Genomic DNA, 27,584 nt, shown 5'->3' on the forward strand with positions numbered 1-27,584 from the left:
TGTACTACCGAATCAAGTGACCTCGTTAGAGATAAATTTTCTCATTTCTTAGTGATTAACCTAAGCCGGCGTTTAACCTATTTCGTCGGTTAGAAAACTGAATCTAATTTTAGATTGGTGTACAATGATTTATGAAATACCTAGTGAAATAAGCTTTCCCGAAAGATACAAGGAAAAAGGAATAATTGTTAGATATCTTTGTATGAAAAAAACTTTAGCACCAATAAGGTACACGCTGTAGTAGAATGTCGCATTCATCTATCACCCTCATTATCACCCTTCGCACTTAGGAGCTGGAGGATCGCTGTATCAAAAGGCAAAAGTCCTCTCCTCCTGCCCTTCGGGCTCCTCATCAGCTCATCGCCTAGCTTTAGTCGTGTCTCCTAATTTTAATAACATTTCTATGTTTCATGTGTTTTATTTACCCCATGTGTACAAAAAATTATTCATCCGTAGTCAATATATTTAGTTAAAAAAAAAGAAAAAAAAAGTAGAATGTCGTTCGTCCGCTGTTAATGACAGATAACTACTTATTATTGAAATATGGATGCAAATACTAATTACTTAACTTTTATAAACTAACATTTTAGTTCGTAGTTTTGTTAAGTAATACAATAGGATACAAAATCCTCCAACTTCAGTGTCTTGTATTCACAAAATTTATCTAAATTCTATATAACAAATTCTAGAAAAACGAAAAAAATTGTTTGTAATTTAAATATAATATATTAGTATACACTTAATAATTATTATTTATTATAGTCATGAGGTAGGCGATATATTATTTTGCCAACTATACACTTTCCAATGTATCAAATTTGTTAATCGATAATAAAAATAAAAGTCCTTATAAACATTACTGTAAGTAAAAATATTAGTTGTATTTTATTGTACATACTCACATTCACTTGTCATTTCACAAACCCTTTAACTGGATATTAAAATTACATATTAATTAATATTTTTTATTTATAAAATTTTATCAATTTTTACAAAGTTACTCTCCCGTGTCCATGGAGCTGTGAAGCACTGTGAAGCATCAATACTTGTCACAGATTGAGTTTAGCATTTCAGCTGTCTTATAAAAAACGACTTATTTATTGGGAAATATATACAATCTCTTTATTCAAACCACTCCTAAGATATCTTCACAAATCTTACATGATCAGTTTGTTAGTATCAAATATAGTTTTTTTTTTAGTTACACCCTTAAATAGGCCTTTTCTTAAAATAATTTACTTAATTAATAAAATTTTATTACATTAAAATATTTTTTGGATATCAGCACACGTACATTGGCTTTACACAATGTCAACTCGAGTCTTTTAAATACTTATTAAATACATTTATATTTTGATTCAGTGCTGTTTTCAGGCGTATTTAAATGAATTGCTTGATTCCGATTTATTTTTCTGTATGCGTTGGTTATCTTAACATATCCTATGTATGAGATTTCATTAATATGTATTCCAAGGAACATTGTCTATGGCATGTTTCTTTTGTTTGTGCTTTTTAAGATATTTAGAGTCTATGTAAGCTTCGCCACATATGGAACATACGTACGGTCTCTCCCCGGTATGTGTTCTTAAATGGACAACCAGGTTACCTTTTAGTGCGAAAAATTTCAAACAAACAGAGCACCCAAATTTTTTCTCCCTCGTATGTGTCAATTGGTGTGTACGCAAATGAGTTTTTGTTTTGAATCTCAGTGCACAAAGTTGGCAAGGGAACGGTCTCTCGTTCGTGTGCACCCTTTCATGCATGATCATCATCGCCTGACTGGCACAACTCTTCCCACATATTCGACAGTCAAACTTTTTGTTGCTCTTCTTTGGGACCTTCTCCAAATGTTGTTCCTCATTTTCGAAAATATGTGTAGTTTCTACATGTTGCTCTAAAGCAGATTCAAGCGTAAACATTTTTTTGCATAACGAACAGGCATAGCCTAATAACTTTCCGAGGTTGGATACGACTTCCTGTTTCACAGTCTTCATTAATTCCTCCTTAACTTTGGTTATTCTTGTCTTACTGCACTCTTCTGAACTCTTATGGGCAGTTAAATCGGCTTTTTCGCTGAATTGTAGTCCACATTGATTGCATGTGAATGGATTGACATGTGTCAGTCTGTGCGTTTGCATGGTTATTTTTTGATGGAACCTCTTGTGGCATATATCACATTCAAAATCTTTTATCCCGCTGTGTATCATCAAATGCCTTTTTAAATTATTTTGATTTGCAAATGTCTTTGAACAGATATCACATTGTGGTTTTGTATTGTGTACATATTTTATGTGTTGCGTGAGACTGTTTCTCCTTACTTTTTGGCAACAGAATGGACATGTAACATATACACTTGTCACGCTATGTAACAGCATGTGCCCGGTCAGAACTTCAGCAGTTTCGAAGCCTTTACCACATAAATTACACAAATGTTCTCCAGCCGGGTTATGTTTGTATTGATGTTTTTCATATTCGGCAAAATCATCAAACTGTTCACCGCAATCACACAAGAAAGTGCCATCTTCTTGTTGCAAAACTGTTGCTATCTGACTGTCATCAGCATACTCTATAACTAACTCGGAACCATCACATTTCAGTATCTGCAACTGTGATGCATCATCACCTTCATAAAAAATAACTTCTTCTTGAGACAAAGAATCCGTACCATCCTTAAGGAGCTGAGCATCTGTTAAATATTTAACACCATCTTCATTTTTCACAAGTATTGTTCTTTCTGCGCCAGATGGGGTAAGAATTTTGATGTAACTTTTAGAGTTCCCTATGTTATTCTTCATGTTTTGTGGCACAGCCACAGTGTAATCATCACTCTTATCTTGAGAGTCTTCTGTTATACCGAGAGAATGGTCCTGAGATAATTCATCTACGCTGGTAAAATTTTCATCTATTTCTTGTTCCTCGTTCTCAAGGATGGTCGCTGGTACATTATTTGGCACTTTTGGATTTGTCACTAGAAATGAATCTATACAATTCTCAAACTGTGTGCTAGGGTCGGAAGTCTTCATTATGATGTCTTCAGTGGTACTTTCTTTTTTAATGGATTGTGTAACCGCACTGTTGCTGTTGCTTTTATCACTCTCATCATCTTTATTGTTGTCGACTACAACCACATAATAATAATCATCGTCACTATCATTAGGCTCGCTCTTAATAATAGATTCCAATTGTTTCATTGATTCTTTAGCTATATCCTCTATCGTCATGTCCTCGCTGGCCTTTAGTTGTGTTTCTATTTGTGAAAATTGTTCTGCGCTCTCATTGATGTAAGCTTCTAATTGAAGCCTAAGTTCTTTATCCATTTTCATGCATTGATTGCGAAATTGATATGCTGATGTCATAAGAGTGAAACAGTCATTGCAAAGCTTTTGAGGTAAGCCATCATCTTCCTTGACCTGGAATATTTAAGATAACAAGTTATTAATGTATACTTAAAGCAATAATTTGCTGTTATAATATTTAAACATTGTATGCAACTATAAGTTTAAAATTTAAGTATAATGGCATGAGACCAATAAATTTTATGAAATTTATATGATTGATGATTCTAGATAAAATATAGGAGGAATGCTCTCGATTTTTCTCCCAAATATCCGTTGTTATAAAATGAGAAATATTATTTATTTAAAAGGTATAGATAGAAATAAATACTACTTATATACCTCGACAGTGGTAACTTCGAAGAATTTCTCTTTGATATTGTCTTCATTATCACAAAGTGACACTCCAGTTTCTGGACTAAGACAGCTTCGACACAAATTTGTAAACGAATCCATATTAAAACGTTTCATACATAATTATTCCTCCAGGAAAACCTGAAAAACACAAAACTTTAGAATTCAAGCACATTGTTTTGACAGTTGTTTTATGTTTATAAGTAATCAGAGAGCACATTATATTATCCAAAGAGTAAAAATTATCTACGGACCTTTCCATAAAGACGATCTATTGAAATTATAGACAACAGAGCGTATCAAAATGGCGGTATGAGACTCGACACGATAGCCAACCGACAGAACGGATGTTGCGTCATGTTTATCTAGCGCGCAAAAGCGAGAAAGAGATAGAGCACTGGCAATAGTTGCCACAACGCAATTAGATAATAATAACAAATAAGTTTTTGACAATTCAATATTTAAATGTATAAATGTGTTGGTTTATAAAATAAATATAAATTATTTGACTTATTTTTTCTCTTTAGAACAAATGTTATGTAAATTGAAATATTTTAAGTTGGTAGTCCCATAAGCTTCGTGACATTTAACTATTACAAATAATTAACAATGCTTGTCCTATTTCTATGATCGTTTTATTTAAAGTTAAATAGAGGAATTCGTTGTTTAACGAATTATTTGCGTTAGAATTTTGTGAATTTAATTTTCTTTAACTGGTAGAAACGAATGTTCTGTCTTAAAAGGCGTGGTTCAATTTATATATCAAAATTATTGGCAATTTAACTTTAACTGTTATTTAAAATGTAGGCATCTACAAAGATACGGAGATTTAAATATTAAAAATAGGATATTTTTGTTCCAAAGACAGTGATAATAGTGTTGCTAGCCTTAAAATATGTATTGAATGGGAGTAATAGAACTACATAATATACAAATGTTTTTGACAAAGTTATGAATCAAAGTAAATTAATAATATTTAATGAGTATTTTTTGGAAGTTTACTATTATTCCGTATTTTACTTCTTTTATATATTACGAAACTTGATATAATATTTTTTTATTAGATATCATATATCTTTATAAAAAACTGTTTTCAGTTGACTTTTAGAAAATTAAGCATTTAAAAATTAGTGCTTTTTGGAAACACTAATTTATTGTTTTCTGTTTGATAAATCCATGATCGAAAAATTCAAACTTATACAACTAATTACATATTACCATAAAGTTTGTTGTAATTATTTAGGAAAAAGTTTAAATCCGCTCTTCAATTATTTATGTTTGTCAAATTTAACTACTTTTCATTAATTCGTATATGTCATTTTACACTTATCCGTCGACCGTCATAATATCTTTATCTAACTCTAAATAATTATTGTCGGTATTAAGAATGGACATCCTTTTCAATCATTAGTGCTTAGATTGATCTTATAACATTATTTTGGTTAGAACATTGCAAGAATGGAACGGTATTTAAGTTGAATGGACCCAAAGTATAAATAGAGCAAACATAAAGTTTGAGTACAATGTTTAAAATATTAAATAGACGTTATAGATTAATGTCAAGAAGTGCACTTTATGTCTAATACTATTATTGTCTCATTTAGAATTATATGTACTAAACTTTTTTTTTTAACTTTATACGCAATTGTTAACTGTGATGCCGATAATTATTTATTTTATATCGAAGTAGCTTTAAACATCATATATCTCGTTTGATTGTTGAATAAAAACTTGGCACTATAGGTAGGTAGATACAAAATGACATCTCAATGGCTCGGCAGTTAAAGCCTGATTGAATAACAAAACACGTATACGCAAGCTTTGACAATAGAATAAAGAGAAGTGACAACCTCGTTCTGATTGTTATGTTGCCGCACTTGTCATACGTCATGGATTTCATTCAAAACATTTTGTTCCCTCCATAAAAACATTTAAAATCTCCATGAACCGCAATTCATTTAAAACAAAATTTAAATGTTAGTTTATTTAATTATATCTGATAAAAATAGTAGCAGATAATATTCACAAAATGAAAAAAATAAATATATTATATCAACAACAATAAAAGGATTACGTAATCGTCGGGATTTTTTCGTGGATTGATTTAATTCTATTTATTTGGTAATGTATAATTCTACCATTTAACTTTTCAGACAATTATTAAATCTAGTCTCTGTAATCGCTGTTTAGTTTTATGTTATAACACTGTAAGTTTATGTTTGAATGAATGAATATATAAATTTTCTTGAATGTGCTTTTAAATTAATGAAATGTCATTATTAACATAACATTAGAATTCCTCAAAATTGGTTTAAAATTACCTGTACATTTGTATTCTTAATAAAAAAATAAATAAATCAACCCTTAATATTAGATAATTTAGTAACTTTCTTATAGCAACACTTTTTTTTGCAGGGTGGGTATTTCATCATAATTTAGGCCGCTTAAACTTATACAGTATCCGGAATAAAAGTTAGTATTTTAATTTAAATATGATTCCTTGTTAATGTTCCTCAATTATATATAAAAAAAAATCAAATATTATTTGTACGTCAAAAAACCAATTAAATCTTGAACCCGGATCTGAATAAAGTCAATTATTAACCGAGACCGAAATAAGATCACAACTGAGCATTAATATAAATGTTATAAATCAAACTCTCATTATAAATGAATGTTCGAGTGGGGCTGTTTAAACAATATCAAGTCTTATTTGTTATTGATTTATTGTCCAGTGTTTTAAGGACGTGGTACATAAATAAACGTCACTTTTTTGCAACGTCAAAACACAGAATTTAATTATATTAGTTCTATAGAACTATATATCATTTTAATAAATTAATAATAAAATATTGCATACAATTTAGAAGTAAAATATATATTTTTTGGGAGTTTTATTTTGACATATAAAACTTCATTCGTTCGTTGCATACATCAGTTCATCTCGACATTAACATCTTATCTAATATAAATCTTTGTTGCTTAAGAGAAATTTATTTAAAAATAATTTGAAAAAAACCAGTAATCATCAGTAAATTGAAGCAATGTTCACGCCAAAACATCTCCAAAGGACAAAGAACAGTGTCATGATGGCGTCTAAGGGATATGAAAGATGTTTTATGTTGCTTTAAGAATCATGCCGTGAGGAGAAGGACTCATCAACAAAGATGGGAGGCTAGAGTTGTTCTGTGTATCTTTCATGCCCAAAATATTGTATATTTTCAAAATCATTTTTCTTTTTAACTTAATGATCATATGGAATGTATGTATTTATAATTTTCTAAAACGATATGTCTTAATTAATTGCGTCTACTCTAGTTTTTGCCTATAGCTTGGTCTTCGTTCAGGATAGCGCTTGAGTTCTTAAACAAAGAGTAGCTGACATTTGTAGGAGTCAAAGTCCTAAGTTCCATTGATATTAATTGATGATAAATACCAAAAAGCCTTTTAACTAAATATCTTTATAAAAGATTTTTATCATTCGCACTAAAATCGTGGAATATTTTACCAATGTCAAAGTTTTTATTTGTTGGACGAATTATATCTTGAGTACTGTGTGGAGAAAACACGAAGGAGTTTTTCGATTCACGAATGGAATAAAGGCGTTTAGACTTTATCTTATCTTTTATTGTAATCTGGTTGATATTTTATATTTATTTCGTTTATTAGTAATCCTGAATATATTCAACTCCCAAAGGATCACGAATCTACAAAAAGGGTAAAACAATCAACAATATTTATTCCAGTTAAAAAATATTTAAAACAAATAAGAAGGAGGACGGGTTTTTATAAATTTATTTATTGTCAAAATTATATTCAGAATATAACGATTCAACATTTATAAATTTAAAATTCGCCCGCCCACGGTATCTCTGCGACAATCCGTACATAATTCTGCTACATTATAATCTGTGTCTGTGCCAATTTTATTCAGATCTACAGTGTATACAGGTGTATAGGTAGTTGACTAACTACTTTAATACAACTAGTATTATTCGGATTTACTACGCGGATTTTATTATTTAAAAACTACATAATCACCTCGTCTGCCCGTGATCACGGTTGCTGCAAAGTAACCGAAACGTCGGGATTATGTAGTTTTTAAATAATAAAATCCGCGTAGTAAATCCGAATAATACTAGTTTCATCTAAATGAATACTCGCGAAAATCTTAGATCTCATTATACTTTAATGCAGTCCAAACCAAAATATACACGATAAAAATTAATATGAACGTAAGCAGTAAAAATAAAAGTATGTACAAATCTGTCGAGCTGTTGTCTATTGTTTTGTGTATAAGTAAACTAAAAATATATTTTACAAAACATATCCGTCTAATTTATGTAAAATGTTTGCTATCCCATCGACTCTAAAACATTGTGTATACAGTATTCGAGCGGCGAGCAAGCTGAATTTTCATTTTATCATATTATCATCCAATTTAAAGCAATATTAAGAATGTAATAAGATTCAAATTCGAGCGACATCCACTTAAATGTATGTACGATAAGAAATTAATATTGTGTCAGAATTTATAATATTCCATTTTGTTCATATTTCTGCAAAAAATAAAACGGATAAAGAATTTCGTTTACATCTTTTTTATAGATTTGTTACTTTTGACCTACTTTAAAGCTTTTAATATCACGGATCAAAATCCGCTTTTTGATTACTTCTGTTTTGTATAAAAAATTCAAAAGGCAATTTCAATTTTCAATTCAAAAACCTTAATCGACGATTCCAGCCACTTAAGGGAAATTTAGTTTCGAAAACCCGTATCATATTTATATATTGGATTTAAATTTATTACAAAAAAAGGTGTAAAAAAAATTGGTTCTTATAACTTTAATAATCTGACGCTTAATAAATATTATTTTACAAAACGATCACCTCGCATAAAAACATATTAAATGTCGAATTCATAATAAACCGTCAGATAAGGGAATAGACAATAAATTGGTAAATATACATACGCATATTAGATCTGTGAATATTATATAAGGCGATCCAAACATCTACAATAATAGTTCAATAATATTTAGCAATAAGATTGACAAACCATTCACGTGAATGAAATCATCGCAACCGCTTAAAACAGTGAACTGAAAAAATATTGCGCAATACTAACCCTATACAGTACAAATATAAACATATTGCGCAATAAAATTTAAGCTCGCTCAAACTTCTGTTCAATCATTACACATTTTTTAAATATTATCCCAACACTGCTAATAATATTGTACAATCAACTATATTGTGCAATATTATTGTAGATGTATGGGCCGCCTAAGAATGACATTAGTAAAGTTTTCCACGATTCCAGTGTGAACGAAGCTATAGCTTAAATTAAAAAAATAATAAATAAAAAAAATGTAATTAAAATATTAAAAAATTAATGATTAAATGTGGTTTTTCTTTCCTTTGAAATTATTTATTCAGTTATTTTCATTTCCAAAAATTTGCTTGATATTAAAAAAAAAACTTAGCAAGACATATATAGTATTAAATTATAACTTATTTAAACATGAATTTAATTATAACGAATTTCTATGATTGAGATAAATTGTTGCATAGTATACTTATACTAAGCTTTTGTGTACATTAAAAAAGTTGTTTAATATTTGAGATATAAAAACTTTTTATTCAGCGAACGGTTTTTTTTTTCAATAAAACTGAGTGCGCAATGCAGATTCGAATCCGCGGACTAATTAATTTATGTTCCTCCATACAAACGGGAATAAAGGAACGTCTATAAAGTACGTTTGAATTTGGAATAATAGATGACATTTTAGGATAATAAAAAAAAAAACTGTTATATTTTAGGTTGATTACGAGAAAAGCTAAAATTAATATGTTATGTTTAATTTTAATTATTTATGATACTAATGTTGTTCGGATAGTAGTTTTTTACGAAACTAAAGCACGCGTAATATATCCGAATAATATTAGTTTCATTTAAATGAATAAAACTCGGGGAAGTCTTAGATCTTATTAATTTTAATTGTTTATAAAAAGTTTAAAATTATATATTATTAATAATACATATTTATTTGTTTAAAAAAAGGCTTTGAGGAATTTTAAACCAGATACCGTCTTTATTTTGGGTTTCAATTATACATCAAGCATTCCTCTATGCAAATACCAGGTCGAGATTTTATGTATTCCACTTATTTTCAAAAAAAAAATTATTACCACTTATTAAGGAGGTTAAATAGTATATATTTCTTATACTCTGTGTATGATTAAATTTTTGCACATTTTCATTCATGAATGTTATTTAAAATAATTGTCTTCGTTATGTTTGCTGAAATTTTACTTTGTTAGGCACTTAGAATTTTATAATTATCTAAATCATTTTTTTAAACACATCGATGAGAATATTCTTGTGTATATATATATATATATATATATATATATATATATATATATATATCCATAGGTAACCAAAATTATAAACGTACGTATTGTAACCGGTAAATTTGTAGTAATTATTATAAAGCATCGACAGTACCTTAACTACGAGTTCAATTCAGTACGTCAGTTTAAAAACGGACAGTTTAATGGTTTTCCATTCATAAATCATCGGAAACCGGTCGTTGATTGATTAATGTGAAATTGTAATTGTCAGTGTTCATGGAACTTTGTATTAACTGTTCTAGTTCAGTTAATACTAGGCTCTAGATCCAATATTTTCTATTTAATAATCAATATTTAATATTTAATAATTTTGTGTACACGCAAACACGTAACCTAAAAAAATAATACATTATATGTTATTAATAAAATATTATAGTCCTATAGTAGACTATAAAAAATCTTTCACACATTATTTTTTTATATCTAATAACAATATAAAAAAATCATGATAATGTCATGTAATAAGCCACGCGCAAAATCGAAGAGGCAGATAAAAGTATTAATAAAATAAAAAAAAAATTAATTACGTTTTCAATTTCAGAACGGAGTTGCGTTCTTTAATAACGAACAACCAACATATAATATAGGTTGTATGTTAGCATGTAAATTGTTAACGACGTAACATCAATACGAATAGGTTAACTTCATTAGTTTAGCAAGTTGTATAGAGAGAGATGGATATATATGGATGTAAGTAAATGGGAAAGGGATAGATAGTGCTGGAAGCTGTGAACTGTAAAGGTATGTTCACAGTTTGCGGACCGCACAAAGGATTCGGGGTCACGAGACTTCTGGGGAACCGTTAACCCCTTTTTAGGGGAGAATGTCATAAAAATGTATCTGGTTGTTGCTTACTATTTAACATGTTAACATACCGCTTGGACGGTTTTTTAATTCTGTCAATAAAATTTGATTTGTTTTGATAGTGTTTTTATAATTACAAAAACTACCTTTATTTGTACATTTCAAACTTGCGTCTTGATTGAAAAGATACGTGTAATATTGTAGCATAAGCAATAATTGATATATATTTCATTTTTCATTTATAATTAAACATTGAAATAAATATATTTATAATATATTTAAAAGGAGTTTTTCCGAAACTGGCAACATCACTGGAAGCGTCGGGAAAATGGACCCATTTGCTTCAGTCGCTCGCCGGAGCTCAGACTCGTTGGACGTCTCGCTCCACAATACTAATTTATTAAAAATCGAATTTATATATCGATAAATAATCGATTATATCAATTAAAGAGATCTTTATTTAGGTTTGATGTTCTTTTGTTTGTACCATTAGTGCTGTGTATGTGTTGTGTTTTATACGAAGTACGTAACAGGTGAGAGCTTTAATATACGACAACGCTAGAATACAATGCTTTCTTATTTAGTAATTACTGTAATGTATCAATTATGATGATTACGACTTTATTTAATGTAACGGTTTTGTTTACAGAATGTTTTAGATACGAATTTGTCGAAAATAATAAAAAGGTTGAAAAAAAAATTGTACTCTAAAAACTTTTATGGCTCAAAAAAAAAAAAAAAGAAAAATCATTTCTATGTAATCTGTTACTGCTATTTTCAGTCTATTCTTAAGGTATGTTTGAGTTTTCTCTCTCCAGCGAAACCTTTTTCTAACAAAGCATTCAAAGAAACTACCTACTTTTCAAGTTTGCTCACAAGCTGAAAAGGTTTACATTTAACGGGTTTTTGTGTGAGATTGAATGATAATGTTTTTGTTTTGCCTACTATCTACTACCATTAACTACACATCAAAAGGAATCAATTAAAAGATAAACTGTTTACAGTATATTATAAGAAATAATTATGATATATGAAATATAATATATATATATATATATATATATATACTCATTTACAATGTTTGATTATATTATTCATTTTAGTTCTTTGAACTTGGACATAAAATGTAAATTTCCTTAATACTAAACCCTACTTAGCGTTGTTTCGTTTTATTTTGAAATATTTTCAAATCCTTTTTTAATATACAGAGTGTATTGCTAATAGTGTTATTAGACTAAAAGAAAATATAAAAAAAAGTAAACAGCTCAAAATCCAATATGTCACCTTTAACGGCGCTCTTTATTTTTTAATTAATGGATTTTTCCCTTGTCTTCACAATGACGAGGGTTATTAACATTGATACCTGCTATTTTAATAATTTAATTTGTTATTTAAAATGATCAATCTCATTTCTAAACCACAAATTAATATAAACTAAAATTACTTTAATTGTCAAAAATATTTGACCCCATAAATATTTTTGGCCTCAACTTGTATTTACTAAAAAACTAAAATAGCTTTCTGAGCCATTAAACTCAATACTGTCTCTTTATTTTTAAATGTATAAATCGTATTTATTACTTTGTATACACAATATCACACGAACAGCGTCTCGAACCTTCTATTACCATAGTATTGTTTCATTTTCTGTTATTATGAAATAAAAGTAGTTATTTTTTCTAAATAATATTCAATAAGTTGTTTGTCCGTGGTCGCCGTGACTTTAATTCATTGGTAAATATAGGTTACTAGGCGAACAGAAATCATAAAGAAGTACTCAAAGCCCCAATGCTCGTGTGCGCCATAATTGCTTCCTCTATAGGAAACGCGGAGTGTGAAACGACCTCCTCCCTGTTGCTGATTCTCTAGTAGCTATAAATTCGAAGCGAAATGCAATTAAACCGCAGAAAATAAAAGCAAACAGATGAAAACTTTATATTTTAATCTATTTTTCAAACTTACAACTTATAAAAGTCAGCCTACATTTCACTTAATTTGTTTGACTGTTTTTTTCCTTTTAAGTTTATATCGATTAATGTTTCAGTACAAAATATATTTCATTTATATTAGCTAGCTTATTTTATTAATCAGCGCCATTCGTGAGCGTTAATTTAGGGTTTAATAATTTATATAATTTCCCAAAGTTAAACCAGGGTATACATTTTTAAATGTCACATTCAGTGAAGATGGAAAATTAGGGTTAAATTAAAATAAAAGTTTAAGTGATGTTCGGAATATGGAATAAGTTTATCGACCAACCGTTAACTCTGTTTTTTTGTTTTTTCTTTTCTTAATACGGAAGTTCAGTTTCGTTAAACTAATATCCAGATTTAACTGTCACGTGTGTTAAATACAGCGTCGCGTCGTTTCGATTACTTTGCAGTTTCCCCGGGAAGAGAAGATGAAAGCGTCTGTCAGGCATATTATTTGTCATCCGACAACAAATTCAAATATTTGTATATCAACTGTGGTAATTAAATAAGTCTTAGAGATTATTAATTAGTATTGCGTAAATCAGAAAAACCGTATTCTGTGAGCACCTCAAATTTAAGTGTTACAATTAACAAAAAAGTTTTCAAATTAATTAAATACAAATTAAATTATTTTCTTATTCTCATACTTAGATGTGGTCATGTGTGAAGTTTTAATGGTAGAAAACTTGGATCTGTGAAGGATACAGTGTTTTAGATAGTGTAATAAATAGGTACATATTTTTCTTTTAATTAATTCAAGCCTTGACAGATCACATATACCATATTATCTTTTAATGACATTAACGATAATTTATTTTGAATAAAAACACATTTAGTTACCTTCAAGCGGATTATCTCCTCTCATTTTGTTCTTAACATCCCATAATATTATAATATTGACCCTAAAAAGATTTAATTTTACGAGGCATCTATTTTTGTATCGACCAAAAAATTTAGTTTGAAATCTTCGTAACATAGGTATAGCATTATATCAAATATAATTCCTTCTATTGTATATTGGTTAAGTATTAAAATTTTAAAATTATTATTTCTTTCATATTTCCAGTTTGTATTAAATGGTTTTTTTCGTGTCTCTTATTAAATATTTTTTATTATATGATTTAAACAAAACAATGATTATTTAAATATCCGAGGAAAAATTTACGTAACACAGATATTACAGAGCTATTAACAACAGCACAAAGAATGAGTAGAATTCCCAAGACGACTCTTCTTTCTAATCAAATAGTCGCTTTCAATATTTTTATAAATCCTAATAGTCTCTATGTAGGCACGTAATTTTTGAATACTAAGATAAAAAACGCATTATTCTTTATTGCCTATTTTTTAAATCAAACAAACATCTATTAAGTCTACATCATCCTCAAATCTTCTGTAAAGAGAAGATTACGAAATTTTGGTAAATTAATTTGTTATACAAACTAGTATCGAAAGTTTGGACTTAGTCAACTATGTACATTGTCTTTGAACCATCAATATTGTAGCGTGAAATTTACAAGTTGATATTTTATTAAAAGCTACTTTATAGCTGACAAGCCGTTTACCGCATTTTTACTGGCGATATCGCAGTTTTTAAATGCATTAACAAAACGCTGAAGCGTCTGCTAATAGGTTTTTTTTTTTATTTCGAAAATATAAAGGATCACATAGTTTATCTGACGAAAGTCTATACATATTTTCTTTTTCACTTTAAGAATTCTGTTGAAGAAAAACGAAACAATGGGCAGGGACAAGACATTGATAAAGTGTTAGGCATGTCCGCTTGATATTTGAAAAATTTAAAAATGTCCGCCTTTTAAAATCATTGTTTTCCACCTTCGCCCATATAAGACGATTGTAATTTATAAACATTTTGAGCTAAGGAACCGTCTTTTCTGTGTGTTGGAATATTTTTTCTAGTCAAGTCTTAAATAAACTAAATGTTAAAATAATTATTAACATACAATTAAATTGAATAAACCGTTGTAGCTTATAGCAACCGAATCCTGGAGGCAGTCCGTCCAGGACAGTTTGCGCATTTTTGGGGAGGGTAGGTGTAAAAGTGTTTATTTTTTTTGTAATTATACCGTTATATTCTTCTTTACAAAGTATAGGTATTACTTCTTGATCTTCACTCAAATACGCAGTAGTATTTTCACATTTGTTAAAAATAATGAAAGACCTGAAATATAAGTAGTTTATTTTTTTGTAGGTGTTAAACAAAAAAGTTAGCATGATATGAAGTTATTCTCGTTATTGCATTTAATTTTTAAGATGCTTTCATTCTTGTGCTGCAATACATCTAACGGCACAATATCTGGACTTTAATGTTTGCAGAAAAACTTTAAATCATAAAATACTTAAATGTGCTAGAACAAAAAAAAAAAGGCTGCGATACAATTGCCGCTGCTTTCACTAACATTCGGCTGTCTATGTTTACTTTTCCTTTTTTCTTGAAATATCTTATGTCTTTGAATAAAAATTAAATAATTTATTTCACTTTAAGCGTTATAATTCTTTATTTAATGATAAACAAGTAGGATATCTTTTTAACGCTAAGCCTTCCCCACTATATCCTTTTAAAGGCAGTAACGCGTCAGTATCTGCAGCATAGCTTATACAATTATTATCCTTGTACATTCTACGTAACCTTTTTTACGTATAATTTTTCAAATGCAAAATATATGTCTTATATAGATATATATGCGATATAAATTGTAAATTAAATTCCCCAAGTATAAAGCTTCAGATTTTAAAGTAACGAAAAAATAATATCAAAAATAATCTTCACAAATACATACAATTGAAATGTTTTATTACATATTTACGAACAGTGCATTAGAAACTTCATTACTTTTTTAAATATCTCGGTTCTCAGAACATTATCCGTTATCGCTAATAAATCACCAACTTCGTGAACACTCATAAATCCCCACCGCAATAAATAAGTCTGCACTCAGCCTAAACAAAACATCCACTTTTTTAAGCAAAAATCGCCCTAATGCTAGCATTTTTAAAGCACACATCAGTTTTTCACATGTTTATCTGCTTATTACTAGGTCTTAATTAATGTAAATAATAAACAGGGAAGGAATACGTATATACTCACGATTTACGAACATACAATAGTATAAATGGGATATATAAAGTTCTTTCGTTGGGGCCCGCATTTTTGTATCACATTAAACAAGAATGTGGTCACAATGCTTATACAAATATCCTGAAATTCTGAATTAATAAAAAATAATTATATACTTGACTATTTTTCCCTTCTACATAATTGTTAGATATTGTTGAAAGTTTACATTTTAAATTTTACCACATGTCAATAGAACGTTACACAGAGAAGATGATTTGTTTTGAAAAAAATAATTTCATTATTGTTATTCTAGAGTGTGTTCCCAAATAGGATATACGCATTATTTGACATACATTCAGTTTCATATATATTGTTTAGTCCGTTCCAGAAACTTCGTACGTCATGACTCCCCCTTATCAAAAATTCAAAACCTCCACGTTCCACTGAGCCCTGCGCATTTACATAACGGCCTTGGGTGCTTTTTGTACATACAGACGAAATTAAACCTTAATTTGATTTTGTTATAGTCTACACTCTCTTGTCATATTTTGTTTTTATACACTTGAGGAAATAGGCTCGATACTGATACTTATTTGTGTCCCATATTGCAAAGAACTTTGTTTGCAAAACTTAATTAAAAAAAAAAAAACATTATCCATACATTCTGTTGACTAACTAGTTTACTTAAGTTATATAACCGTACCTGTAAAAAAAGTTGACATTATGACAGATTTAGTTAGACAAAGAGGAGAAAACGAATAAAAATGAAAGACAGAGTTAAATTATTAAATAAATAATTGTCACGGGTCATAAGAATTGAGCTCTCCTAAACATTTCTTTAGCCAAGATGGCATACATATAATTTGAATCCCAATGGATTTAAAACGTTACATGCAGTATATGTAAGGAAAGATTCTTTTCTCTGAAGGCTGTTATTAATTTCCTTCGCATAAGATGCTTACTTTAATATTCTCTTATGTGATAACATTGAAATTTAAACCTTGTGATGAAACTGAATTATCTATGGCTTATGATTAAAAAAAACTTGCAAAACTAATTCTTCGTTAAATTTTCTGTGACATTTGTTCATTTGACATTGTTGACAATGACAATTGGCATGAATAGGCTTCGGTTGGAAGCTCAATAATCTGAAGAAGTAAAATCCGAAAAATATTAGTTTTATTTAAATGAATAGTCGATAAAGTCTTAGATCTCAGTATAGAAGTTCAATTTTTTTCGTATATACTTAAATAATAAATATAAAAAGTCAAACAAAGAGTCCCTTCCATATGTACTCTTTACCATAATTCTCTTATCTGTTTACACTGTACGTGCACAGCAATTAAATTTATTTACTAATTTAAATTTGACGTAACAGTAATAATGAGATACAAGAGCTTTCATATTCATAATTGAAAATGTGAAATTTTGGGATTTAAAAACAATTCAATATAGGTACACACACACACACACACATATATATATTAATTTCCTAAATCTTAACTATTATCTGCTTGTACATACATCAACCTCTTTATTTACTTTTCCAGAATATCACAAAAAGTCTAATTTAATTTTTTGAAATAACACTAACATAATAAGGATCTGCGTAAAACGACCTCCTAAATAAAATAATGTCAATATCATCGCTGCCTATATCACCCAGACACGTTTTTCAAATCAAATTCACACGCACGCACTGCCTCCGAGCGATATCTGAATATATTCTTAGTTGTGATATATTTTGCGTTCTCACATAAAAAAACAACTGATTTACTTTAAAACGTGTTCAAAATAGCGGATAAGCCTATTTGATTTCTGAACGGTTTTTGATAAACACAGACACACGTTTTTGCAATTATTTTACCAACTTTGTTTGATTTGTTACTCCGTCGGATGAATGGATTTGTTTGTAAAGCTATACCGACAGTACAATCTATATTGTTCTTTATTTCTATTGACGTACAGCTTATATTTGTGAATTACAAAAAATAAATTACATTTATTATTAATGAAGGTTTTTACGTCTAATATATTATTTAGTGGCTGCGGTAATATCAGAATTCGGAAGCCGGTGGTTTATATATATTGAATTTGATTGAAATAAGTTTTCCTTATTATATATATATTTTTTATTAGACAATTTACATTGATTTTTATTTAACTTACTAACAATGAATAATCAAATCATTGACCAGTAAATAATCAACATACATTAAAGACATTAATAACATACATTGTTATTGAATTTTCTAATCAAGCAACATCTTCAAAATGTAGTTACAAAAGAAAAAAAAAAGATTTATGACTAACAGTCTCATTAAAACTTTTTTCAGATTATTTTAAATAGAACTTGGAAGAAACCGCTTAAACTGCAACGAAATGTTCACAAAGGTCTGTTGCTCAGTTCACTACAATATCTTACAGAAATTAAGTGAGAACACAAATTTATTAAAATAGTTTTAACTCAATCAGTATTTAACTTCTGGTACGTAGATAGAATACTATAATAATTAATTAGCAAGCTTGTAGTGCTTTCAATTCTGAATTCAGGCATTCATGCGTGGAATACGAAATGATCACTGTTCAGTTTAAAATTATTTGAAAGCAATTATGATAAACGATTCAAATTAAAAGCGCAGACAAATAGATTTAGGACATACTGACAAATGGATATCACGAATATTTTAATTTCTTGATTAATATTTTAATGTTCTATATAAAATATAAATGTTTGAAATTTTACGTACAATGTAAAAGTAGCTTTGATGAAAATTTTATGTGAATATTATTATTTTTCAATATAATACAATTAGTAAGTAACGAAAATAGGTTCCTCGTAAATATTTTTGACTTAAACCATGTAATTGATTTCGAAAACTATGTCTTTAAGAAAATGTATTTCTTTTACAATATTATTTACAAATTATCATCCAGAAAAAGTTATAGAAACCAATAAAGAGAAATGTTTCAAATGATTGTAAGTCAAATTAAGGTGAGAAAAATGAAAAACTATAAAATTATTCGGAATTTATTTCTTATCAATAGTCACATATGACGAAAAAAAAAATTTAAACACGTAGGTACTGTGCACGCAGACAGGATCAAAAATAAACAAATCAATTTCACGATATCCTAAACTAATGAATCGATTTAGACCTACTTATTACGTAATTACCTACTTATGTAACCGAACTACATAAAAGTGACAACACTACCTACGTGTTTTTTGGTGGATAATTACTATTGCTAATATAATGTATTTACGGATTTGTACCTATCTAAATTTAAACAATACTATAAGTAAACATGCTTATATTAAACAAAAAAAAAAAACAAAGCAAATTCGATGGAGTAAAATATCTTAAAGATCGCATATGTCCGACGACGGCGTCTTCGGGTATGTATAGTTAAGGTCACCCATTCCCTGCTGCCCCCCATTCCTCCCACTCGCGCGTGGTAACGTTTAATTTCGGGCTCGGGCTCGGTATCGGGAAAACAGGTAGTGTATGTACTTTTCCAGAAGTGGTAGAGGGGCGCCCGACGTGATGGTCGTGGCATGCGCGTGAGCTGCGCGCGGTACTGGGCAGTACTTGGACATTGCAACATTTCTTTATTTTACAAAAAAAAAAAACTAAATCCAGAATAAAAGCAGCCTTCGTTACTTCTTATTACAGGAGCAACTTGTTAATAAAAATACCGCTAAAACCGGTCTAACCATTTTAGAGATTAACTGGAACAAACAGACAGACAGACAAAAATCGTAAAAAATGTTATTTTGGTTGGCGTACCGCATACATAATGATATGCATGTAGTAAAAACCGGTTATTACAATATTACAAACAGACATTCTGATTTTATATATATATATATATAGATGTAAAGGTTGGAGATTCCTTCTTTAATGAGCCAATTTTTTTTTCGGCAAAATGTTTTTTTAACAAAATTTCTCACTATATTCTTTTCTTTCTTCGTCTGACTATTTTATCACACCGCAGTCTCTGATTAGGATTTGATGATTTCGTTCTAAATAACGACCAGAATGTAATGGTTAGTAGGTACAGTAGTTTCTACATCTAAAAAACTAACCTTTTTTAAAGTCATTTAAATGGATAACGCTACTAAATATCACGGAGTAACTATTCTACATTTATGATTAATATTTGTGAATTAAATTTATAAAAGTTGATAAAATTATATTATATATTCGATACAGATTACCCTCAGTTTATGTTTAACAAAAATACTATACCTTTCTTACATTGTTGTGTGTAAAATAAAACCTTTCCTCTATTTAAATGTGTATTGTTCCACTTGTTACTTCTAAGTCATTGAATCTGTCCTTCCAAAATTATAAGCAAAAGTAAATCGAAATCATTCAACATTAAAATATTCACAAATACACTCATTACAGTAGCGATTAGAAGTTAAGAATTCTGTTTTTCCAGTTCATTCAATAAAGGAAATATTTCTAAAGATTTCAGAAATGTTTCTTTCAGTATGAAAGCAGTTTTACGATTCCTATTTAAACCTATTATTTCAAAGTTAAATATTTCTTAAAATACAAATAAGTAAAAATATAATCAATGCATTTCACTAGAAGCATATACATAATATATGTTTATTTTTTTGGTGTTCATATAAAATTACAGAGTAATTTTTTTACTTACATAATGCACAAAATACAGCGAGAGTTAATTCAATGGCTATATCGTTTTTGACTGTGAATAATTGAGGGTATGGTTTAATTTAAAATTACGAAACTCAATTAACTAGTTTCGATGGAAAAAAATAAATATGATTAAACTATCATATGTAACAGCTGATAACGTTAAACTATTGTTTAGAATAAAAAAAATAATCTTACCCTTCGATTCCAGTTAATTGTTTTAGTCATATTTTTCATTAAGTCACTTATATTTAAATGTTGAGACAAGCTCGGTAATTGTTCTGTAATTTTCATTGACATTTTTGTACATCAAAATATTATACTTCAGAACTGTATCAATATTCTTTGCGATTAATTTCACAGTTATTTTGTAACATGCCTGTGGAAACGATCTCATAAATTCTCATAACTGATAGATTTTTATAGAAATCTGTATCAGAAAATTTTTTCAATCTTATAAATATTTTTTTAACTGATAAATTCTGATACCCAGTTAGATGTTTTGTATCAGAATTTATAAGACTTTTTCCACAGGGATGGATCTAAGATAATTAAACCGAAAACATGTTAACGAATAATTTGGTATTATTTATGTGAATAACGGAAGTTTGGATAACTTCTAAATCCAAATGCAAAGGTATACCGTTTTTTGGAAACAATGGTGATTAAAACGAAATCTATTAACACAGTCTAGAACATTGCTTTGTACAAGAGTTGTTTCTTTGCTTAACTAGACATTTTCCCAGAAAACAGATTCCACTGCAAGATTACTTGATGAAAACATACTCCTCTGTCTGGAAGAGCGTATTCCTGTATACATTAAAATTACATTAGTTTTTATATTGCGTTATTTTTTTCATACAGATTGCGTTAGATGGGACTCTTAGAGAGCGGGGATTTAATCTTTCTTTTGTTACGTTGGCCGTAAAATCAGCTGGTACGGGATTTCAGGTTGTATAGTTTATAGAGTCACTGAGTATGTGATACCCATCTATAATATGAAATATCAATTAGTGACTATACTATCACAATCAAACAAAGTTCGCTCAGCTCTACTTTTTCAAATAAAGATAAAAATAGACAATTTCGATGTTTAAAACATTTCTGTAATATTATTTGAGCGCAGACTTGGTCTAAATCGTGTCAATAAATAACGTCTTATCTTACTTTTTAGAGAAAACGGTTAAAGTCTCGTTAAAACTTTGCTCGGGTTATATTTAATGGATTTCGGAAGGAACTTTTGCCGTTATGAGTGCAGCGGACTTTTCGTCGAGGTCATTATATGTTGAATTAATTGCAATTTTAACAACGGACCTAGAAAAGTTTAAATTGTTGTTTTAAATAAAGAATCAAGTAAAAAGATTATAAATACGAGACATTTTCTCTTTTACTTTATATATAAAGAAGTAATACATACTAATGTTGATGGTCATGAATATACAAGTGAATTAACATTATTTCCAACAATTTGATTTATCGGTGTAATAACCATCAAATTTATTCATAAAGTTCAATATTTTTTCGAGGCACGTTTGTCAAATCTAATTTACACACAAAGAAATGTTTGCCTTCAATCGTGTTGATCGAAGTCTGAATTTATGTTGTCGTGTTTTATTTTATTCAAAAATATAAATTGTGATATATATATTGTATCTTATACAAAAAAACTGTCCTCAATTTGTGTGACGTACTCGAATTAAGTAGTAAATATTTGAAATAACATTAATGAATCATACAAAAGATGTAAAAATATATAAACACAATACAGCGTATCCTGTAAACACAATATAGTGGGAGTGTATCCTGTGACAGAACTAACCAAAATGTAGGTAGTACGTAATCAATTCAAATATTGTTAGAACATGAACACAAGATACTGTTGGAACTTTCTAGGAAAATTGTTTCCGTTCAAAAAAAGAATAAGACATCAGTATGAACATAGTTTAACACACTTTAACATATTTGATGCATTGCAGACGCAAAACTTTTTCCAATAGTATCCTAAAATGGAGCGTTAACACCTTAACATAGAAAGCTCTTAGCAAAACTTTTCATGTTACGGATCTAAATAATATGTTTTGTACAAATTGATTTTTTTTATTACAATTAAATATTCTATGTGCTCTATATCTTCGATTTTAATAATTTTAGAAATTATATGTCATAAATTTGTTAGTTAAATGACATCTGACAAATAGTTCAATAAATACTTAAAAGTTTAAGTATATATATATTTATTTCAATATATTCAGTAAACAATTGATTAAATTTAAATTCCATGACAATTTTTATTATCATTAACTTTTAATTTTTCTCAAAAAAAAATATCTCTAGATTCAACCTATGCAAAACACTCGTGGTTAAAACCTCATTTTACTGTTTGCTTGAGATATTTCATTCCTGTTGATAGATGTTATATGCTTTTTTAATTCTAAATTAAGCAACATTTAACTTTTCCAATTCCATGAAATATTTTTTAGTATTTGTTTTGTTGTAATTAATTTAACACCTGTTTTATGTTCAATCATTTTGTTTTTTTTTTGATAGATTGTAAAAAAAAATTTCAACTTTGATTTGTTGGACAATCAATAATAAAGTGTTTTTGGAGAATATCACGTTAAAACTTTTACATAATTATATATATAACAAAATAAAATAAAAGTATAAAAAAGGTTTTTATAACTTTTTCTGTGCCTCATTAATGTCTAACTAAAAATTTTACTATCGTAACAACATTGTTAAACGTGTTACGATAGAAATTAATCCTTTGAGAGGTTTATAGGAAAATGCAGTATTAAGTAAGATGGTAAAGTATTTTAAGTCTATTTAATTTTTTAAATATGAACGTATTCATCAACAAAATTAATTCTATTCTGCAGAGTTAAATTCATTAATCTTGAAATTTATCTCATTGTAGGTCGTCCTGAAAACCTAGTATACTTTAAAGTAGACACATAGTTATCAAAATCAAACAAAAAAATATTACTATTATATACTTCAAGGTTGACTTTTGAATTAAATATTAATGCCAAGGGACTTTATATAAGGTCAGTTTCTGAGCAGACAGATGTTCGATCTTAGTTTGTTAATAATGCACCAGGGCGTGTATCCTGTCACTATGGCTGTGTCGCAGCGATCAATTTTTCTACATAATTTATGACAGATTTGGCATTTTGTATTGAAAAAATCTGACGTCAAAGAAGTCACAGTGGTCACAAGAAAATATTGTTTAAGAGCGATATTGGTTGATAAACGTTACAAAATAGTCGAATGATGACTTTTTTTTTTAGTTTTTGTACAAAGAGTTTTTAAGAAATAAAATAATAATTTAGAACAGGTTTTAAAGTCTTAAATTATAAATCGTTCCAGAGAATTTACATTCACCGTTACCGTCACTTTGTGTGGGCTCGCAAATGTAACATAAATTTATATAAGATATGTTTTTCTGAGATTACACTTGAATATTTTTTTTACCGACAAAGTAATACATATATATTTTTTAATAAAGTTTTTAAATACTTTCTATGAATTTTGAGAATTAAATATTGATTTTGAATACTTAAAGTTGTGACTGTATTTATTAGACAAAGTTTTATAGTAATTTATAAATGATTTTTATGTCTGTAATTTAAAGCATTTTATAATATTTTTTTTATACTTACTTTGTAGTCTTATCTACTCGTATAATACTCTACCTATTAAATGTATGGTTTTTATCTCCTTATATGATTGACATTACAGTTAGCTTTGATCACAATCTATGTGGAACTTTTTGCGTGTAATGGCGACAAAATATTAGACTTGTTATTGTTAGTTATACTTTTACATTTTAGTTATTATAATATAAGCAGGAAAGGCTTTGTTTAGGTCATATTTTTTAGTTTCCAAAGTGTTATTTGTCTTAAACGTATATTCTTGTATTGATAGATTCGATACAAGTTTAAATAAAAGCAAAGTTATTTCTAGAAATCCCTGAATCTAAAATATATCTTTTAAAAAATAAACTCTATTTTCATGTCTGGATATAAAACAGAACATTAATTTCGGACGGAGACGAATCTATGGGTAATAATTTACGTTTTTCATCAGCTTTGTCTGTATATCTTATTTAATGTAGATTAAACTTGGCGTTAGGGCAAATGGGCATTTGCAGCCGCCACACATAATATTGAACTCTGAGAATATCATGTCTGTTTTTATTATTTTTATGGCAGTAATAAGAAAGTTTTTTAGCTGAAAGTTGACTAATTTAAATTATTCTTTTTGCCATAATCTGGTTTTCAGTGAAAAGCCATTGAAAATCCACACTCCTTTTCAAGATAAACTGAAATAAATAGATATTTACTTTACAAACAAATACGCTTACATTATATTTGCATTAAACTGTGTAATGCGCTTAGGTTTTTCTTTTTAGTTGCAGCTGTTCGAAGGGTTTAGGACGAATATAATTAGTACAAGAAAAAACAAAGAGAGGAGCTTCAACAGTGCCTGAGACTTGCGACCCAGGTGTAGGCTTAAGGTGCCCCTATCTAACGCGCGTTAAACGCTCACCTCCATTGTCCAAGCTCCTCTCTCTAGCTAAGCAAATTTGAAACGAACGAACGAATCTTACTATAACAATAAAATTGAATTTGTAAAAATTGTTTAATTTAGTTATTCGAATATAACATGTGAATCAATTGTGGTGGACACTATCTTGGAAACTATCCAGAAATCTCAAGTACCGCAACAAGATAAATTTCGTTATACACTCGAAACCTTGTTTTTCTATATATATATATATATATACATACGAACGCAATTTTTTTGAACAGCATATTTTTTTATTGGGGTCAAAAACTTTTTTATTTTAACTAATATATTTTAAGTAATTTGTTATAAAATATACAAATACAAAAATTCATAGTACCCGCCTACGAATAGCTGTGAACTAATCGTAGCTACGTGCTACGACCGTAGCAATATATATTTTTTTAACTTTTACTATAATCCAAAATATGTGTAGAATAAGAATTAGACTAATATTGTGCATTTAAAATATTTATGTTTAGAAAATATATTAAAACTTTGATTGATAAATTAAAAACAAAAAATATATATATTCACAAAGAATATCGTGAAAGGTTTTTTATAGTATTATTTAAAAGCTCTGCATCTGTAGATATTTTTAATAAAACAATTGTTTTCAATATATCAATAAAAAAGCGTGTTAATGAGATAAGAATTTCAAGTAAATGAAAATTTTTATATTAAATCATCCCGTCAGTACTTATATTAAAACTTTTAATCCTACGAATAAAAAAAAATGTGAAATTATGTTCTTGCTTAAAGTTTAAGAAGGCTGACTCTCAACAATTCGTTATACAGCGAGTTCATCTACTTCTAGTGACAGTTGAAATTGATGTTACCCACCTACTAGTGATACCTAACTCAGTATCTCACTTTGTCAATAGAAGCCAATATATTTACAAAATTTATTTTATTTATTTTTACTACTATGAAATATTTTTCTATTTTTTTTTTGAGTACGCTCATTAAAATCTGCAATTTTTATGACTGTGAATGAGTTTACTTCTTTCCTTCTCCTCCTTTTTCTTTATTCAATAATGCATTATACATAAAGATCGGAACTGTTTGTAAATACGTACTTCACAAATAATATATTTTTCGGAAAATTTAATTTTATTATTCAGCTCAGCTTAGCTTGACTTACAAGTTTAAATCAAAGTGTATTAAATCGATTCCGTGAAGTTGGCTCCAATAACGGAGGCACGGCAGCCAAGATGAGGGTGAAAGATTTAAACTAGATTTTAAATTGATATGAATCCAGAATAGAAGTTCATAGAATAAAATATATTTTAAAATAATATTAAAAAATTTACAACGTAAGAGAAAATTTATGGAACAAATGTATTTATATTAACGATCTGAATAAGGTATATACTCAACCGACCACTAACGTCGAACAAGCTTCGATCTACGATAATTACCTAATATCATGTTTGTATTGGCGTTTTCTCGTCTATAATTTAAATAAAAGCCTTTTGTCAAAGTTAGATGCAAGTGTCATAAAGGTGTTGAACTTGGAGCTCGGGTTTGGCTATTGGCTGATCCGTCAGGGTTCGCAATAGTTTTGGGTAAATTTAAAAAAGCCATTGGAGCTCTATAAACATCAAAGTTCAAAGTTTAACGCGTTAGGAAGGGGCCCTCTAAACCTGCAGTTGGGTCGCAAATCCCAGGCACTGTTGAAGCTCCTCGTCTTGCAACGAGATGGACCCGGCACCCGCACGGTGACTCCAAGAAATGCTGAGGAGTTTCATCGTCTCTTAAATAATAAAAGACTATATTTTTTGTTACAGGAAATAAAAATATGAGTGCGATGTGTAATTGAGTGACGTCACAAGCAAATAATTACAAATTCCCAAGATGGCCGACAACGTAGCATTTGATGATGAGGTAAGTTTAATTTTTTACTAAGAGTATTCTTTGTAAAGACAATTAATAGAAAGACTAAATTAAAATTCAAATGATTTAAAAAAAAGTTTAACTTCGTACGATGATATTTGTTACAACAAAATAAGTACAGTAAGAAAGTGGATGAAATAAATATTAATAAAAATACTGAAAAAATGAAAAGTTGGGATTGAAACTGAACAAGCAAGCAAACTATTACAAAAAAAAAAAAATCAACTTAAAAATTTAAATTCATTCGTGACCTGAAACGCAGTTATTGTTTTTCAATTTACTCGCCTCGAATATTCGGGAGCTGGATGTTTCGAAATGTTTATATTCAAGTTTTTTAGTGTTCTTTATAACTTCAATTTTATCTCAATCTATGAAAGACTGAAATTATACTCAATTATATGGTTAAATGATCACGACTTGGTTGGGCCACCAAGGGGTGGATTGACAATGAAGCACTATCCAGTCGAAATTTAAAAAATATATAAAT

General features: G+C 28.7%; 2 protein-coding genes across 4 annotated transcripts in view; one reads left to right on the top strand and one right to left on the bottom strand.

Annotated features, from left to right (window-relative positions):
* Positions 1–951: 951 nt before the first annotated feature.
* Positions 952–4,099, bottom strand: LOC116775181 (zinc finger protein 93-like). 2 transcript variants are annotated; one of them, XM_032668022.2, is made up of 3 exons: positions 3,944–4,099; positions 3,678–3,830; positions 952–3,410 (listed from the first exon to the last, which is right to left on the bottom strand). In XM_032668022.2, exons 2-3 carry the CDS (start codon positions 3,804–3,806, stop codon positions 1,458–1,460), a joined length of 2,082 nt encoding a protein of 693 aa, XP_032523913.2. In that variant the 5' UTR covers positions 3,807–3,830; positions 3,944–4,099; the 3' UTR covers positions 952–1,457. The 2 variants fall into 2 exon arrangements, with proteins under 2 accessions (XP_032523913.2, XP_032523914.2); XM_032668023.2 differs by lacking the exon at positions 3,944–4,099 and having other exon boundaries at positions 3,678–3,895.
* Positions 4,100–11,255: 7,156 nt separating this feature from the next.
* Positions 11,256–27,584, top strand: part of LOC116775421 (dipeptidyl aminopeptidase-like protein 6) — an 83,772-nt gene continuing 67,443 nt past the window's right edge. For both annotated transcript variants that reach the window (XM_061524642.1, XM_061524643.1), the window contains exons 1-2: positions 11,256–11,443; positions 26,992–27,088. In XM_061524642.1, coding sequence (XP_061380626.1) covers positions 27,059–27,088 — 30 coding nt within the window. In that variant the 5' untranslated portion in view covers positions 11,256–11,443; positions 26,992–27,058. The remainder of the gene's footprint in view (positions 11,444–26,991; positions 27,089–27,584) is intronic.

Source organism: Danaus plexippus, chromosome 25 (genome assembly GCF_018135715.1).
Source record: "Danaus plexippus chromosome 25, MEX_DaPlex, whole genome shotgun sequence".
In the NCBI taxonomy this organism is placed as follows: Eukaryota; Metazoa; Arthropoda; class Insecta; order Lepidoptera; family Nymphalidae; genus Danaus; species Danaus plexippus.

Bases quoted from the DNA above. Each gene is read 5' to 3' on its own strand.
- LOC116775181 (XM_032668022.2), bottom strand. From the start codon at position 3,806: ATGAAACGTTTTAATATGGATTCGTTTACAAATTTGTGTCGAAGCTGT. The intron at 3,411-3,677 runs GTATATAAGTAG...TAAATATTCCAG, and splicing joins TCGAAGTTACCACTGTCGAG to GTCAAGGAAGATGATGGCTT.